The 17,769-nt window shown below is 36.3% G+C and overlaps 1 protein-coding gene across 2 annotated transcripts in view; it reads right to left on the reverse strand.

The window, feature by feature from the left end:
• The window catches only part of LOC144967439 (inhibitor of Bruton tyrosine kinase-like), a 34,772-nt gene extending 23,007 nt beyond the window's left edge, over positions 1-11,765 (reverse strand). Inside the window, exons 1-8 of one of the 2 annotated variants that reach the window (XM_078904687.1) lie at positions 11,572-11,765; positions 7,919-8,556; positions 6,039-6,135; positions 5,480-5,604; positions 4,605-4,715; positions 3,320-3,405; positions 1,825-1,915; positions 35-152 (exon numbers count right to left, since the gene is read on the reverse strand). In XM_078904687.1, the coding sequence (XP_078760813.1) occupies positions 35-152; positions 1,825-1,915; positions 3,320-3,405; positions 4,605-4,715; positions 5,480-5,604; positions 6,039-6,135; positions 7,919-8,248 (958 nt within the window). In that variant the 5' untranslated portion in view covers positions 8,249-8,556; positions 11,572-11,765. The remainder of the gene's footprint in view (positions 1-34; positions 153-1,824; positions 1,916-3,319; positions 3,406-4,604; positions 4,716-5,479; positions 5,605-6,038; positions 6,136-7,918; positions 8,557-11,571) is intronic. The other variant, XM_078904688.1, reaches the window with a different exon arrangement.
• Between the last annotated feature and the right edge of the window lie 6,004 nt (positions 11,766-17,769).

Here is a 17,769-nt window from a genome sequence, read left to right on the forward strand (position 1 = left end):
TTATCATCAAATTATGAAGTAAAATTCTGATTACCTAACTGTCCCGCATTGAGTCCCACGGTGTAGATTTCATCAGCTGCCCACACTACGGAATGAAAGCGGCCTGCACAGATTCCTAGAATGGGCTTCTTTTTAAGGAACTTGCTTTTCATCTGACACAGAGAGAAAAATAGGATATCATAATAATGACAATAACACCAACATCATTGACAAGAACAATCAATGACTATAAAACAATATACACATAGTGTTTAAAAGGTGTGGCTATGTAGTCTTGTGGTATGACACTCGCTTTTGGATCGGAAGGTCCTGGGTTCGAGCCTCGCTTGGCGCATAGTTGAGTCCTTGGAGAAGGCTGTATACTCACATTCTCTCACCGTACTCAGGTGTAAAATGAGTAATTGGCCATTAACAGAGTTGTCTCTGTCCGAAAAAAAATTGTAATATCACCTAACAGGCGTCATGTCCCATCCTTCATGTTAAATGTTGCTGTTGGCCAGGGACACCTTGTAAACACTTTGAGCACATTTAGTGGATATTGTTCTATATAAAAGCTCAATTTTTTAAAAGATGTCAAAAAGCTGATTGGCATTAAAAAAACTGAGAGTTAAGATCTCCTGAAGTTGAAACTCCACTTCCAAGCTATCGTACCTTAATAATAATTTCTTTTCATAAACATAACGTTTGTCTTTGGCGAAGAGGAGTCATAGTGGATTTGCATATGAATATGAAGGGAAGATACATTTCAACTGTCAATTGATTTTGATCAAACTCAAAAGAGAAAAAGATGAGGACAACTCACAAAGAAAAAGAATGAGATCTCTTCTAGTTTCTAGGAGTGACAAATCTCGTACATTTTACACACTCCTAACATGAATAAATTATCTTATCTCTCAAAGCCATTAGAGCTTGCAAGTAGCATTATATGGATAGTAATTATTGCTTGCTACCCTTTGGACAGGATGCGTATATAAAATACAAAAGTACAAAATACTTTCCACCAGATCCAACAGACCCAGCTTCCAATCACTGCTGGTTGAAAAAGGAAACTGCGAGCTAAATGCCTTTCCTAAGGACATTCTGTTGAGGTGTCTAATCACTGGCTCGAACCGAATCCTCATGTCTAATTTAGGTTAAGAAGTGAGTCCATGACTCTTAACTTTACAACACAGCGATGTACACTCTTATATATAAGCAGACCTGTCTACTTAAAATTTTTAAAATTTGTAGTTTATAGGAGATAAAAATTGTAGTTGCTATAGTTAACTTTCAAGATCAACAATTTACTTTGACAAGGACTAAATAACACTTCACTTGGTATCAGCTTTCATTTTCAACATGATTTAATGACTTTGAGATGCTCGTCAAGTTGTAAAACTGGAACCAAAATTTCATAATTCTACGAATTTTTTTATAGTAACAGGCAGGTCTGTATAAGTATGATTTGTTGGGATAGTTAACTTACTCAATCATAGAGATTTTTGCTACTTATCGAAATTGGAAAAAATGTATTAAAAAATGAGCATGTGCATAGATAGTTTTATTCAACTACCATTAACATGTAAAAACTAAAAACATTAACTTTGATACTACGCCTATAAATTGTCTCAGAAAAATGTAATAAATAGGCATGGGGTAAAAGTAACCAAGTAAACTACGGATATAGTCGGTGTTAGGGTTGAGTGAGTTAATCAAAGATCAGGGAACTTCTCTCGATTTTATCATGTTAAACATACGTGCCAACCATGACACATTCTACCCGTGCAATTTTCACATTAACCAATCAAACAAGGATTCCTCCCTCACACCAGTCAAATCCCTTACCTGTCTTGGCAGTAGACAACTTGGTTCATCAAGACCTTGACCTTGGCCCAGCTGGTGGCAAGTGTTTAACCCACAAGATAAAACCAATCCCCTGTGTAGGAGATGAATAAAGAAATTATAATATCATTATTATCTTAAACTGTATTTACAAAATAAATTTAGTACAGGCGGAAGTAACAATAGTTTTTTTTTGAAGCTCTTAGTTCCAATGAGTCATATTGCCATTTAAAAATTTGTATGAAATATCAACAGCACTAAAGTTTGTTTTTTTAAAAGAGCACTGATTCTTCCTAAAGCCAACCAAACACCAAAAAATGAGTTGTACATCTTCTGGATTCCAATTCCATAGAATCACCCGAGAAAATTTGAGATTTCAAAACACCCAGTGTACAGTTTTATGAGGCACACAAGACAAGTATTTTTCCTCTTTAAGTCAATAAATGAATGACAAAAAAACTGTGGTTTTCTTTGAATGATGAAAATGGGAAAATTGAGTCACCTACAACTTCACTTTTATTTCCTACTAAAACAAGAATGGACCAGGTTATAGTGCTTCACTCCTGCTTACTAACTTCTGTGTCTGATGACGTCAATCCTGTCCACATACAGGTTAAACTCATCTGACATTTTACAGACTCAAAATAAACGGTTCAATAAGCATTCCGATTCTCTACAAAATTTAGTAAAAGGGCGCCTTTATATGTGAGAAAAGACATATACAAGAAGAGAGGAGTTGATTCTACATGGTCACTGAGAGAGGTGCAATCTTCTACCAATAAAGCTTTGTGGCCTTGTGGCATAACACTCGCCATTGGACTGATACTGATATGTTCCTGGTTCAAGTTCTGATGTCAGCAATGAATAACAATGTGAAATTGAATGGAAGCTTCAATTTAATTATGCAAACAGATAGAATGGACATTTCGGGTTTCCCCTTTATCGAAAAACAGGATGAGTGAAACACAACAGATGAACGAGATGATGTGGCGATTTTTTTATTTTTTTTCCATTTCATGGGATTCTAATCTATCTTCTTGAATTGGGAAAAAAAAAAAAAAAAAAAAAAGATTAATATAGTGGCGTTGTTAAGATGAATTCATGGGAGCAATGTAAAATTGAGTCATTGGAAAAGGCTCTTTACTCCTTTTCTCTCACTGCATTCGGGAGTGAAATGAGTACGGTGCTGTCTCTGTCGGGAAAAAAATTTTTATAGCACCTTACAGGCATTATGTCTTGTCCTAAATGTTAAGAGTTGCTGTCGGCTTGGGACCCCTTGTAAAGCACTTTAAACAAATTTAGTGGATATTGCGCTATATAATAATAATAATAATAATAATAATAATAATAATAATAATAATAATAATAATAATAATAATAATACTAATAATAATAATAATAATAATAATAATAATACTTTATTCATCCATAGGAAATTTTTTGTACAGAAAGCCCAAGTTTACTGCAACCAAAGGTATTTAGATCCTGACTTACTTACCTTCTCATCCTCATGAGGGTGTGGTCTGTGCCTGCTGCAATCTCTACACAGGTCTGGCTTTTGATGGATTCCACCATCTTGGGGACCTGCAGGATAGGGAGTTATCATGTTAAATTTTAAGTCCTCAAGTTTGGTTGACATTTCTTTTAATTACTGAACTGTTTTGTTTTCTTTTTTTTTTTAATGTATTTATATTCCTATTGTTTAACATATTCAATTGCACTGACATTATTCACTGGGCAGATTGATGCGCATTTATCTTTTCCGTTTTTTATCACTTCTACGAATGAACCTAAACATGACCGTTTGTCTATGATTCTTCATTAAATTTTTTTATTGTTACTTCAAAGTTCAACTAGTCTTCTTCATGTAATATTACCATATCAACAAATATTACCATCTTTTTGTTGACAATTCACAGCAGTGACAGCAGTCATCCATAGCATTATATAAAGCTGACTTAATATGATGTGCTTGTATGGAATTTACAATCTATTGCCTGATCAGGCAGGGAAAGCCTGTGATTTAAAAATTCATGAGAAATTTACTGCTATTTCACTGAGGCAAAATTCAACGGCAAAATGAATAGATATTCCTTTTTTAACAGAATATTTATTGCTCTGGCTTCCGTCTAGTCAGTTCTAAAAAAGGAAAGAAAAAATGTAACTTTCCTTCAAATTGTGAACATTGATTTATGTCAAAGTCTATTTAGCCTTAGGTCAGCATCTTTCACAATTCTCTTTATCTTTTATAGAAAGAGAGGTAGGTAAGACTTAAAACCTAGATAATCATTTTTGTAAACCAAAACTTATAGGAAAACTTTAAGCCTTAGATGAATGCCATCATTTGTAAGTTGTCCAAAATTGTGTTGTGTGTAAAATATTATTAAGGTCCTCTGTCTTAACTATCAACGATAATCAAATATCACAATATCAATAATCTTATGTTTATATCACTTATCAACAACACTAACACTAAGATCAAAAGACTAAAGCAATAAAACAAAATTGTGTCCTTCCGCCACAACATTATAAGATATCGTTGCCTAGGCATTCCACAAAGGAATAAAGATAATTCATCAAACATGATATCTTATGTCAACAGGAACCACCCGTGTTGTCCAAGTGAGCAAATTGGGAGTTAATAATCTTGCCCAAGGAAAAAAAATGAAAGTCCCTGAAGCGGGGCTCGAACCCGAGACTTTCTGAGTTCCAGTGCAATGCCTCAAGCTCTCTGCCACTTTGCCCCCTAACAAAGCCAGGTAAAAATCTTCCAAAATACTTACCAGAACAAAATGTTGGTCTCCATGGCCTAGTCTGCCTCCTTGGCCGTTACCACAAGTAAACACTCGGCCATCCTGGGTCAGAAACACACAGTGATATTTGGAAACCACCACCTGAAATTTTTTTTTTTTTTTTTAAAGAGTGAGCTGATATAACACTAACGATAATTATTATAAATAAAATAACAGCACTAACTTTCTAATCATTAACTTTCCGCTCAATATTTGTATCAAATCTTGTGACATATTGTTTCCTCACAATAATCATGACATGTGATTTTGTCATTCAATATTTGAGGCAAAATACGCAGGAATCATAATCATTTCAACCAGGTCTGTTTTGTTGGAAAAAAGTGCTGGCTTTCTATTGAGTCATATAACTGCCATCAACAATATTTAGAGAGTTGTGAATTTTAAAAAAAGGTTATACTATAAAATCATAATAATGAAATTTGAGAAATTGGAAGGAAGAGAGCATACAGTTTCATGACATGTTCATGGAAATTAAAACCTAGAGGAACACAAATATACAAAGGAAAAATATCTTCTTGAAAATTATGTTTGAATCATGTGAGCAAGTCATGCATTAAAACCTATGATTATTTAATTTATATTTGACAGGTTGTAACTTTTTTGGGATGAATGGTTTCGGTAATAAATAAAAGAATAAATAAACAGGAGGCAATAAGACATAAAAATATTAAACACTTTGTCAAATACTCTCTATGAATTTGGTTATCAAAAAATGAAGTAATCAATTTGAACCCTTGGACATCACAAAGTTCATGTTAACTTTATAATGTTAGGTATTAAGTACCCTCCCCTTTATTTTTCATTCTTCACGTTTTAACAAGTGCTGGTCACAAACGAAAAATTACCTGTTTCATAGAGAGTCCTTGGTCTCTAAACTCGGACACAATGTCAGGATTTGTCCTTTTGTGAGTGCTGTGATGTCCAAGAATGCTGTTCATGTTTTCACCCCATGTCCAAACTTCGTTGGGCTCTGAGAGGGTAGCATTAAGACATTAGAATAGGATAAAAGAAATTGCAATTATATTGAGGGTCAACGTATTCTCAGTCAGTGTTATATTTGGCTATAGGATAACGTGAAGTCTCTAAACCTTTTTTTTAAATGTACAACAACAAAGAAAAAAAAATATCATTTGGGCAACACCTATTGTAAATTTCTATGAACAGATAAAATATTCTTATTTAATCTTATTATATCTTATTTTAAAAATTTAAGAAAAGACAAAACACCTAATATATTTAAGTAAATGTATAAAATCGTTATCTTAAATTGAAATGAAATTGTTAAAGTAAAGTCAACCCTGGAGAACTGAGAATAATAAATCAAATCTAATACGATAAAAGTCAGTGGAAAAAAATTACTATAAAGTCAGAAAAAATAAAAATATTTCAAATGTGACTAATTACCGGTAATGGAATAAGAAATGAAACCAGGTCTGTCAAAGATGGCTGCATCCAGAGGTGTTAACCCTTCATGATCACACACTTGCAAGTCACTGTCATACTGTTGATATAAATCAAAAACCAGGTTGCACCAAATTACATGGAAGTTAGGACAATGGGTCTCAAAACATTATGACTACAACTAAATAAAATGGATTTTTCAAATCCTCGTCAATTTCAACTGTCCAGCAGCTAATTCTCGGACACTGACTGAAGAGAAAAGATATTATGACACACATACATTTGGAACACACGAGAATGTCTCAAGACAAGTTTCATAGATGATCGACATCTTTCCTATTTTCATTTTGCCAACTGATCCTGAGAGATATCTAGTGTAGAGCCCAGGATGGCTGAAGCCATTATGGCATCAGGTTTGGATCTCCATTCCGTCACATATTTGGGCAGGCCGTTCATGGCACCCAAACCGCAGAGCATCTAGTTGAGCATTCCATTGTGAAGAAGCTTCAGAGCAGGTTCGCGACTGTACAAGCAAGCAACCATGAGTTTGCAGGCTGGATAGATCATCATAACATAGTAGTGTGACACCAATAGAAGCTGCTGTTGCCAATTGATCAAAATGCAGTTCATTATCATAAAATCAAAGCCATCACTAGATTAGTAGAGTAAAAACAGATCTAGGACAAAGGGCTTCAAGTTGACTGCTTATGTCCCTTGACACGATCTCAAATTTTCAGACTGAAAGTCATTGTACAATTTCTGAATGCAATTAATTGCCTAAAATAAAGCTTTGTTTTTAATTCGAATCGATCTCATTTCATTCGTGATTTGAACTGTTTGAACTACGAAAAATGAAACAGGATGTTTTTCCATAAATTCATTTTGTTTAAATTATATGGAATGGAATAAAAGTTTTCATTCACCTCATAATTGGTTGTTACAAATATTACAGTCGGCATTTAAAAACATACATTTTCATAATTAAAGTATCATTTATGTATATTATATTTCATGTGTCTGGGACATTTCACTGGGTTTTTTTATTTTTTGGGGTGTTTTTTCAATCAATTGGTCTCAACCTCTAACTGTAATTCTCTTTCTTAATTTTTAGATTTTCTAAAAAGCTCAATTTGCATAGCATACCTCAGTTTCTAAGTCTATTTAAGATAAAAGCATCAAATAAAATGCAAATCACCAATAGATGTATGTAGATTCTTGAGAAAATGAATTGCTGTGCGCCTATGTACGACACTCACGTTCGGATCAGAAGGTCTTGGGTTGAGCCTCGCTTGGCACATAGTTGAGTCCTTGGAGAAGCTCTTTATTCACATTCTCTAACTGTACTCAGGTGTAATATGAGTACCTAGCCAGTAACAGCATTGTATCTGTCTGAAAAAAAATTGTAATATCGCCTAAAAGGCGCCATGTCCCGTCCTACATGTTAAATGTTGCTGTTGGCCAGAGACCCCTTGTTAAGTGCTTTGAGCATGTTTAGCGGATATTTTGAGCTATATAAAAGCTCAATTATATAAAAGCTCAATTTTTTTAATTGCTTAAATCAAACAATAGTTATTGTGACTCAATTTCCTGCATCACGACACATAATCATCCATTGATTATATCTAATGCAATGACAATTGTGACTTCATGCCTCCATCTGGTATCATGTGAGGATGAAGCAGATGTCAAATTGTGAATGTAAAATTTGAATGATCAGAAAAACGAAACGTTAGCCTTTTGCTGTTAAGAAAAGTGCATTCTATGCTACCAATGAAAAGTATAAATCCAAAGTTTTATGTTCTGGACTGTGATTCACATTTCAGCCTCTAGTCAACTCTGACACAATAACTTTTTTTGGAGCGGTTTGTCACAAATAAACTCACTTGTATCAAAATCTTGGCTGCAGCGATTTGTCCATAATAAATAGCCCGATGAAGTGCTGTATAACCTGATTCAGCGTCCTTCACACTCAGATCCACTTTCTTCTCCTCCAACAGCCATTCTAAGATTTCAGTCTTTCCGCAGGAGGCAGCAATATGCAAGGCCATGCGACCGAGGAGGTCTGGGTGTTTGGACCAATTGTGGCACAGCCAGGAAAATGCTTGGAACTCTAGCAGAGACAGTCTGGCAATTTGTGAGGTTATCTGGTCTACATGTTGTCGTGACCGACATTTTGGGGCACATTGTTTTTCTAGATGTATCGGAGGAGTCATAGTAAATTTTTAAATACACACAAAATGAATTATTGTCTTGTAACGTTCAAGTTAACTTTATCATCATGGAAGACATTAGTGTTGAAAGACAGTGGCAAAAAAACATTTTTTTTCAAAATTCAAGAAGGTAACTGTTGACTCAATTTGTAGAACATGTGGCTGCGAGTCTATCCTTGTACTACAAGTTGTAGTTGATATCTGTGGGCCAATAGTCTGTTTTCAAACAAAATCAAAAAAGGCCCACAATGCCCACAGTGGGCCAACACAGCCACACTGCCTTCAGCAAGCCATGATTGTAATAAGGGGACCTGGAAAGAGATGATAAAATGATTGACATTGACAGTTGTATGGATATTATTTGAAATTAATGAATAAATAGATGAAAAAGAGTTGTGAAGGAGGAAAAAAGGAAAGCTGGGTAGCATTTCAATTGGGAATAATGAAAGAAAGAGAAGTCAGACATCAATCAAATAAAAAAATTGCAGTATCTTAAATACTGCTGAGCTTTGCATGTGTTACACACAAAAAAAAAAAAATAGGTATTAACCTTTTTAGATACATATCAATATTAACATCATATCAGCTCCGTTTCTTATAGAATTTCGGGAGGCCTTCCGAAAGCTCCTACATCCCCAGTATTCTTGTTTTTTATAATGTTCTAGTAGGGGGTTTGGGAGGGGGGAAATTTTCTTCTTTTTTTTTAAAGTCTCCCCCCTCCAAACCCCCTACTAGGACATAAAAAAGTTTTCCCCCTCCCAAACCCCCTACTAAAACAAGAATATTGGGTATGTAGGAGCTTTCGGAAGGCCTCCCAAAATTTCAACTTATAAATTATAAATCACAAGCTTTTTTCACATGAAGAAATGAGGAGGGAGAGATATCTTCTAATAAAAGTTGGTGACAAGGCGTGAGCACAACACAGTCATGAATAGTGTTCAAGATAGATTTTCCAGTCGATGTCAAATTGACCTCCAGTCAGACTATCCAGACCCAGCTCATAAGTCCGTATTATATAAAAAGTGATAATTTTTAAAAAGACGTTTATATTCTTCTGAACTGGATGGATTTATTTGATATTTGTTTTTCAGAAAAAAATGTTATGCAGGTCAGCTGAGAGATTGGTTGAGCCAATCTTGGTACCATCAGGATTATATGCACTTGTGACTTGTGCAGAATAATAACATCTCTCTCTCTCTCTCTCTCTCTCTCTCTCTCTCTCTCTCTCTCTCTCTCTCTCTCTCTCTCTCTCTCTCTCTCTCTCTCTCTCTCTCTCTCTCTCTCTCTCTCTCATAAAAAATAGTCAATTTTTTAATGTTTTTGGTTGATTGGTGATTGAGCTAAAATCTTAATCCCGAGATCTCGATCCCCATCCATTTGCCATTATTATTATCAAGTTTATTTATCTGAATTTTATTTATTACTTGGGCACGTTTATTTCCTTCCTATTTAATGTCATTCAATTTTGTGTGATTGAGAATGAAAACTGGAAAGATTTGGCGAGTTCCAGACAAACGACCACATCACCAGTATCACCAGTCACCAGTGATCGGAAACCATCACAAGTGAAAAATTTTTATTCTCTATTGTCTTCTGGCACTTTTCTACTCACTTCATATCTTGTTGTTACCAACATAAGTGCCTGCTCCACTCACTTTTCTGAATTAAAAATTCACCCCATACACCGGAGCATACTCAATGTCTCAATCGTTTCTATGTTATATGTTTGTGATGAGAATATTGGCTATTAAGCTTAACTGCTGGTCAAAATTACTTCGCGATGGTGGCGAATGAATCGGCGATCTCAAGAAGTGGGTGAGAGAGGGATCTAGAAATGACTTTGGGTTTGAAACGAATATTTTTGTGTTCGTGGATAGCTCACACGGTAGAGCCACGCTCTCACCTGCCAGGCGGAGTTGTCGTACCAATAAGGTCGCAGGTTCAAACCCCACCACCGCCGCGAAAAAAATTTTTTATTCTCTATTGTCTTCTGGCACTTTTCTACTCACTTCATATCTTGTTGTTACCAACATAAGTGCCTGCTCCACTCACTTTTCTGAATTAAAAATTCACCCCATACACCGGAGCATACTCAATGTCTCAATCGTTTCTATGTTATATGTTTGTGATGAGAATATTGGCTATTAAGCTTAACTGCTGGTCAAAATTACTTCGCGATGGTGGCGAACGAATCGGCGATCTCAAGAAGTGGGTGAGAGAGGGATCTAGAAATGACTTTGGGTTTGAAACGAATATTTTTGTGTTCGTGGATAGCTCACACGGTAGAGCCACGCTCTCACCTGCCAGGCGGAGTTGTCGTACCAATAAGGTCGCAGGTTCAAACCCCACCACCGCCGCGAAAAAAAAAAAATTTTTATTCTCTATTGTCTTCTGGCACTTTTCTACTCACTTCATATCTTGTTTAAGTGAAGTGACAGTGATAGGCACTTTGATAAAATTTTCAAACTCAAAATATCTTGATTTGACTCAGTCAGGGGGATGGGACTTGAAAAAACATAAAATTTGATACCTTATTTGTTTCTCTACGACCTACGGTTCCAGAGTTATTTATATTTTTCTATTGAAATTTTTTGTCAATTTTACAGAGAGAATCTGTGATCTCACTGCTGCCTCAAAACCAGCATCTCGCGGCGATCGTGAAATTTTGAGTTTTACAGTCAACATGGCCCACTTATTGTTTTCAGTAATTTTGTTTCAATTAAAAAATAATTGGCAAGTGTTAGGTATCATTTTAAACGTCAGAAAATAATCTTTATTTTCATATAAATCATTTTTATGGATGGAAAGTATGGAAAAAATTAAGGATAAATGAAAAGGGGGAAAAATATGAGGTTTTTGTCCTAAAAAGTGGGGTTGATGGCGGAAAAAATAAAATAATGAGCGAGTGTATCAATTTTGATGAAATTTGGCAGAGATATTCTTCAATTAATTGTCTATCGATGTATGAAGTATAATTAAAATGTATCCATAATTTAAAAAGTTCTTATAATTCAAAAATTTATAAATTTTTATTACATAAGCTTTCTGAGAAATACAATCAGGAATTAAGAATTAAATACACCGTTAGAAAGCTTGTTTTGTGCCCTTTATAATGATACCAAAGTTAGTCACATAGGTTCACAAATAACGCCATGGTGACCAAAACAGTAAAGGGTCAAGAATAAAGTTCCAAAAAACGGGTTTCACCTTACAGTGAGCCTATCGGCGGCCACTGGACTGGAGTTATCAAAGTGCCTAACAGTGATGCCCGGTGAAATCGAAAGTGATTTCCCGTAAGCAGTTCTATGTCTAACTTGTAAGCTCACCTTTCTTAGGAGAAAGAAACAATGGACAAATTCATCTCGCTGAAGAAAAGAGAAGAGCAAATCATTTTTGTCAATGTAATGTTATTATAATCATAAGGTTAGCAGATTGCACCACAAGAATGACAGAAACAGTTCTCTAGCAGAAGGCAGAGGTGAAGAAATACATACTAGAGAGAAGAGGGAAGTAGAAGATTGTAAGTAGGGTAACTCTTTTTCAATTTTGGTCAGATTTGAATAAGTAGTGATATGAAGTTTTCGCAGAATTCATTTAGAAACTAATTTGGCCTCCTCCTCTTCTTCTTCTTCTTCTTCTTCTTCTTCTTCTTCTTCTTCTTCTTCTTCTTCTTCTTCTTCTTTGCACAAATGTGTGGTCTAGTTGTATAGCACTCGCCTTCCGATCGGAAGGTCCTGGGTTCGAGCCCCGAGCGACACATAGTTGAGTCTTTGGAAAAGAGTTTACTCACATTCTCTCACCGTACTTATGTGTAAAATGAGTACCTGGTCGTTAACAGTGTTGTCTGTCCGAAGTGGCCGAGTTGTTAAAGCATTGCATTGTGACTCGGAACGTCCCGGGTTCGAGCCCCGCTTCAGGCACTTTCGTTTTTTTTTCCTTGGGCAAGATTACTAACCCCCAATTTGCTCACTTTGGACAACATGGAGTGATTCCTGTTGACATCAGACATCTTGTTTGATGGATTGTCTATAATATTCCTTCGTGGAATGCCTAGTCGGCAATATCTTGTGATGTCGTGGCGGAAGGGCATATAAGTTTGATTATATCTTTTTTTAAATATGTTATAGCACATCACAAAGAAATACTTCGGGTATGATGAGTCTTGGAATAAATAAAGTTTTTAAAAAAAATAAAAGTAGTCCTTCAGAAGCAATAGGCCCATGGATTCGGAGTTTATCCCAGTTTCTATAGCATGAAACGGACAATAGCAAGTGCGTGTTATCCTTGGATAGGACGCTAGTCTATCGCAAAATACTTTCCGCCAAATCTGACAGGCTCGGCTACCCATTCACTGCTGGGTGGACACAGGGGGGGGGGGTGAGGTCAGAAAAAACCTCGACTGCACCAGGGATCAATCTTGGTCCTTTTGCCTGTGGAGCGTGTGCTCTATCAACTGAGCTATCGGAACCCCCCCCCCCCTATCAATAAATAGATGAATGTATAAACTTGTTTTTTTTTTCAAATAGTTATTTATTTATCCACTTATTCATTTATTTATCCATCTATATATTATTATGTATAATTGTATTATCGCCTACCGGGCGTCATGTCTCGTTCTTTATGTTACATGTTGCTGTTGGTCAGGGACCCTTTGTAAAGCTCGTTGAACATATTTAGTGGATATTACGCTATATAAAAGCTCAATTATTATTATCTATTTTGCTTAGGTTTATTTTATTTATTTATTTTGGGGGGGGGGGAGGGGGGAGGTCCCATGGCAATAATGTATAATGTATAATGTTAGTGGATTAGCGATAGAAGCGTGACCCGGTATCCGTTACCTTTGACACGTGGGTGTCGTTGACATGTCAGTCCCTGCCATTCGATGACTCGGCGTTGTCAGAACTATGGCTTGGTCACAATCGGGGCTTATGGTAGATATATGATAAATATCGTATTTATATCCTTGAGAAAAATGGAGAGGATGAGGATAGACGGTGATAAATAGATATGATTATAATGCAAGCTGTTATGTCATACGGTATTTAATATATGTAATATAACCGGAGACAGCGATGTAATGATATAAAGACGCGAAACATCTGAAGTGGCAATAGGCTTCAACAGTCATGGCGTCACTTCCCTCGTAATGACGCTTAGTAACTAGTTCAAAACTATCGGAACAATGGCGGACGCCTTTATGAAATACTTCTCCGACGAGCATAAAAGTGTATCCAGAGGAGAAAAACATTATATATCTGATCATGTTTTGACTTTTATACATTCTGATCACATGATATATGAAAAAGTTCTAGCCAGCATGAAGAATAAAAAGTACCGATTTTCTTTGTTTAGGACCAAGCTGTTCGTTGCTGGGCGGACGTGACATCAGGCTATTGAATCCTATTGGGTTTAAATAGCAGACGATGGGTATCTAATGTCAGGCAGGTCGAGTCAAGTCGGTAAACATCCTCTCGCTCATAATGTTTTATAATGTGTAATAGAATATAAATTAGGCACGGGTTTTCACAGCTTTATACTTATATATTCAGATGTGATTTCTTCTACCTGAATTAATTCTCTCAGACTATAAACTTGTGTATTTGTACGATTGATATAGCCGGAAGAAATGGTGTGTATTTTATTTAAACGTATACTATCAATACACAAATGTCATGTTTACCGACTTGACATTGAATAGCCTAATAGATAGTATGAGCTCAGCTAAGAAACTCACAACATTGCCATCCGGAGGTGTAACGGACCAACACACAAAACTGTGCAACCATGATCGTTTATAATCAGTTTATTACAGTTTAGTGAGAATTACTCATAAACGCGGATGACAAAAAAACAAGAACAAAGACCTGAGTGACGTCAACTTCGAACTATCTATCGCGGGAAGAAATGGTATGTATTTTATTTAAACACATATCATCAATACACAAATGTCATGTTTACTGACTTGACATTGAACAGCCTAATACGGATGGAGCCCCGAAGATTCATGTCTCTATCGATATAACGTTCTTTAGTCTCCGATATAACGCTCTTTAGTCTCCGATATAACGCTCTTTAAGCACCATTAACCAGTTAACTGCCGTTCCAGGTATTACAAAATTTGGCCCAAAAACTCGTCCTTCAAATATCAATCGATTTAGATGACCCTCGTCTGGGCAAAAACTCTCAAACCTGGGACTTCGCGAAGTTAAAAATCTCTGGACGAAAAAATTAGTAAAATTACGAGATTTTGGCTCCCAATTCAGAACTTGATGAGTCATTAAAACTTATGGAAAATGAAAGATGATGCCAGATCTCATCATTTTAAGTATTTTGAAGTGTTAAATCCTTGTGAAAGTAAATTGATGATGATTAAGTTAACTATAGAGAGTACAGTTTTCATCTTCCGAACATTACGAATTTTTATAACTTAAAGCAGGCAGTTTGCGTCATTGTGTCTTTCATTCTATTCTTATCTTATCTTACTAAAGGCTTAATAGGATTTGATGGTACGCGTTTAAGATTAACTACTCACCTGATCTGCCCACCAGATCAATTGCCCCAACACGCAAACATAGGTTTAACCTCGAACGCTTATGGTCTGATTGTAAGAATTTAGTGAGAACTAATCACCAAAATACGTTTAATATAATACTCGCCTGTTCTGCCCAGCACACTAATCGTCCAAAAATGCAAAACTATAATATTTAACCTTGAACGTGTATCGGTTATAGTCTGATTGAGAGAATTTATTGAGAACGAATCACCCAAGCAATAACAAAGAATTAAGTCACGTCATCATTATTTATCTTGTAGTGAAAACTTAAAGGCCTGCATATTGCATATTGATCTCACCTAACTGGTAAAAAACGTTTACAATAGATTGAGCAGGGACCACCTAAGTTGGTTTATGGGATGGGTTAGGGGCATACCTGCCAACTTACAATTTTTTTTAAAATTCGTATTTCTCATGCGAAAATTTGGATGGAATATCAGCAGTAGTCCTTCAGAGCCATTAGACCCACGGAGCCGGAGTTTATCCCGGTTTTTAGAGCGTGAAACAGACAATAGCAATTGCTTGGTACCCTTTGGATAGAATATTAATCTATCGTAAAGTACTTTCCGCCAGATCTAACAGACCCAGCTACCCAATCACTGCAGGGTGGACAAGGGGGGTCAGAACAAAAATCTCGACTTTACCAAGGATCGATCTTGGTCCTTTCGCGTGTGAAGCGAGTGCTCTACCAACTGAGCTAGCGGGATCCCATAAAATACCAATACCGCACAATTTTTTTCTTGGAAAGATTAGCTGACTACTAATCAAAATCCTCATATTATACCAACACTCGAACCAAACATTTCTTTTCAAAAGCTTTACTGAACTTTCTTTTGATACTTAAAAATTACCCCCCCCCCCCCCCCCTTCCGAAAAGGCATCAATAGATCCCGTCGCCTAAGCATTCCATGAGGGAATATAGATAACCCATCAAACAAAATGTCTGATGTCAACAGTTCTCCAAGTGAGCAAATTGGGGATTAATAATCTTTCCCAAGGGAAAAAAACGAAAGTGCCTGAAGTGGAGCTCGAACCAGGGACCTTCCGGGTCGCAGTGCGATGCCTTAACCACTCAGCCATGAGACTTTTAGTGATCTCAAACTAACTACTTTGATAATGTGCTCTTGGAATCTACACCTGTTTCTTATTTGAACCAATTCCCCTTTGTTTTACCTTTTCTTGGGTGCTTTAATTGTAATTCTAGAACTTTTTACTATCCCATTTTCTTCCTTTTTACTGGCGCTGATATGACCTTCCTGTGTTGCAAGTACCGTAAAACGCTTAAAAACAAAATCATACGAATTTTTGGTAGGGAGGAGCAGGCTCGGGGCAGGGGCAAGTGACGTGGGGGTTGGTTGGTCGGGCCTGTATCCGAAGTTATGTAAAACTGGATAGATTTTTATAACATGTTGGAATGATGGTGATGATAACCACGATAATGATATCGTTGGTATTAGTGGTAATGACCCATGGCTAAAATATAATATTATTATTATTTGGGATGATCACACAGAGGACGATGTTAACCACAGGGATGCCAGATAATATATTTTTTCCACACAAAAAAATGCCAAATACTGATTGACAGAAAATAACTGTCAGTGTGAGGAGTTCTAGTGGAATAATTCCCGCCTTCGGACAGAAAGGTCCAGAGTTCGAGTCCTGATCTGAGCGGCGAATAATTGAGTCCTTGAAATAGGCTATTGACACATTCTCTCATCGTACTCAGGTGTAAAATGTGTACCTTGCCGTTCACAGCATTGTCTCTGTCCGAGAAAATATAATTTTGCCTAACAGTCGTCATGTTTAGTACTACATGTTAAGTGGTGCTGTTGGCTAGGGAACCTTGGTGTAGGTTTGGGGGGGGGGGGGAGTGGTTAAGACATAGCACTGTAACTAGGAAGGTACCGGGTTCGAGCAGGCATCTCACTTTCAACATCTAGCTAGTTCATATTGACATTTTTTTTTTTTGTGTGTGTGCTATTAAATATTTAAGGAATTTGCACCTCATAAAAAAAAAAAATACTTAGAATACCAACATCATAATATGTAGGTATATCTCCAATTATTTTTATTTATTTATTTATTTATTTATTTACTTATGTATTTGTTTATTTATCTATTTATTTATTTATTTTTATTATCAAAATTAGACGTAAATTTGTGAACATTTTTTAAAAACGAATTTTGGCATTTAAAGCGTCAAGCTGGCAATGCTATTAAACCATTGTCTACTGATAGTATAGAATAAGTCACTGTATTAAACACGACAAACCGGTTGGCTTTTAGTAGGCTTTAGTGGATCGGTAATCTCCATGGTCTACATCGGCGCCTGGGTAGGTTTTGCAATTTAATATGCCATTTCTGAATCTTGATGATACTGCTATAAAGTCTATCTGGTTCCTTGCTCTGTCCCCTGGTGATTGCCATGTCCAGGTTCTTCTTGGGTGTTGTTGAAACCAGGTGTTTGAAATCATTAATTTATTTGTTCTACACCAATCTGCCCAGATGTTTCCTCTTCATTTCTGTCTCCGAGTCCATGTGGTCCGATTATGTCACCATCTCTGCCTCTGCCAATCTTAGCATTTAGGTCCCCCATTACCATAAGGACTTCTTGTGATTTACACATTCGTTTTGCTTTGTCTAGGCGCCGATGTAGACAGTGACCATGTCCCAGTTGTTTGTACAGTAAGGATAAAGTTTAAAGCTATTCAGAGAACAGCTGGTAGAATAAAGAGGGATTACAGGTTATGCAAAGACAATGGCATACAAACAAAAATGAGAGAAGAATTTGAAAATGCACTCATGATACAAAGCCAAAGTGAACCTGATAACGAAAAATGTGAAAAACAATTTGATATATTCCAAAAGTGTGTCAAAGCAACTACAGAAAAGCATTTACCAATAGCTCAAACAAACAGCAAAAAGGAATGGATGACAAATGAAATTCTAAACCTATTTGAAGAAA

The sequence above is a fragment of the Berghia stephanieae genome, chromosome 3 (genome assembly GCF_034508935.2).
Source record: "Berghia stephanieae isolate SIO BIC M18660-M18661 chromosome 3, UCSD_Bste_1.3, whole genome shotgun sequence".
Lineage (NCBI taxonomy): Eukaryota > Metazoa > Mollusca > Gastropoda > Nudibranchia > Aeolidiidae > Berghia > Berghia stephanieae.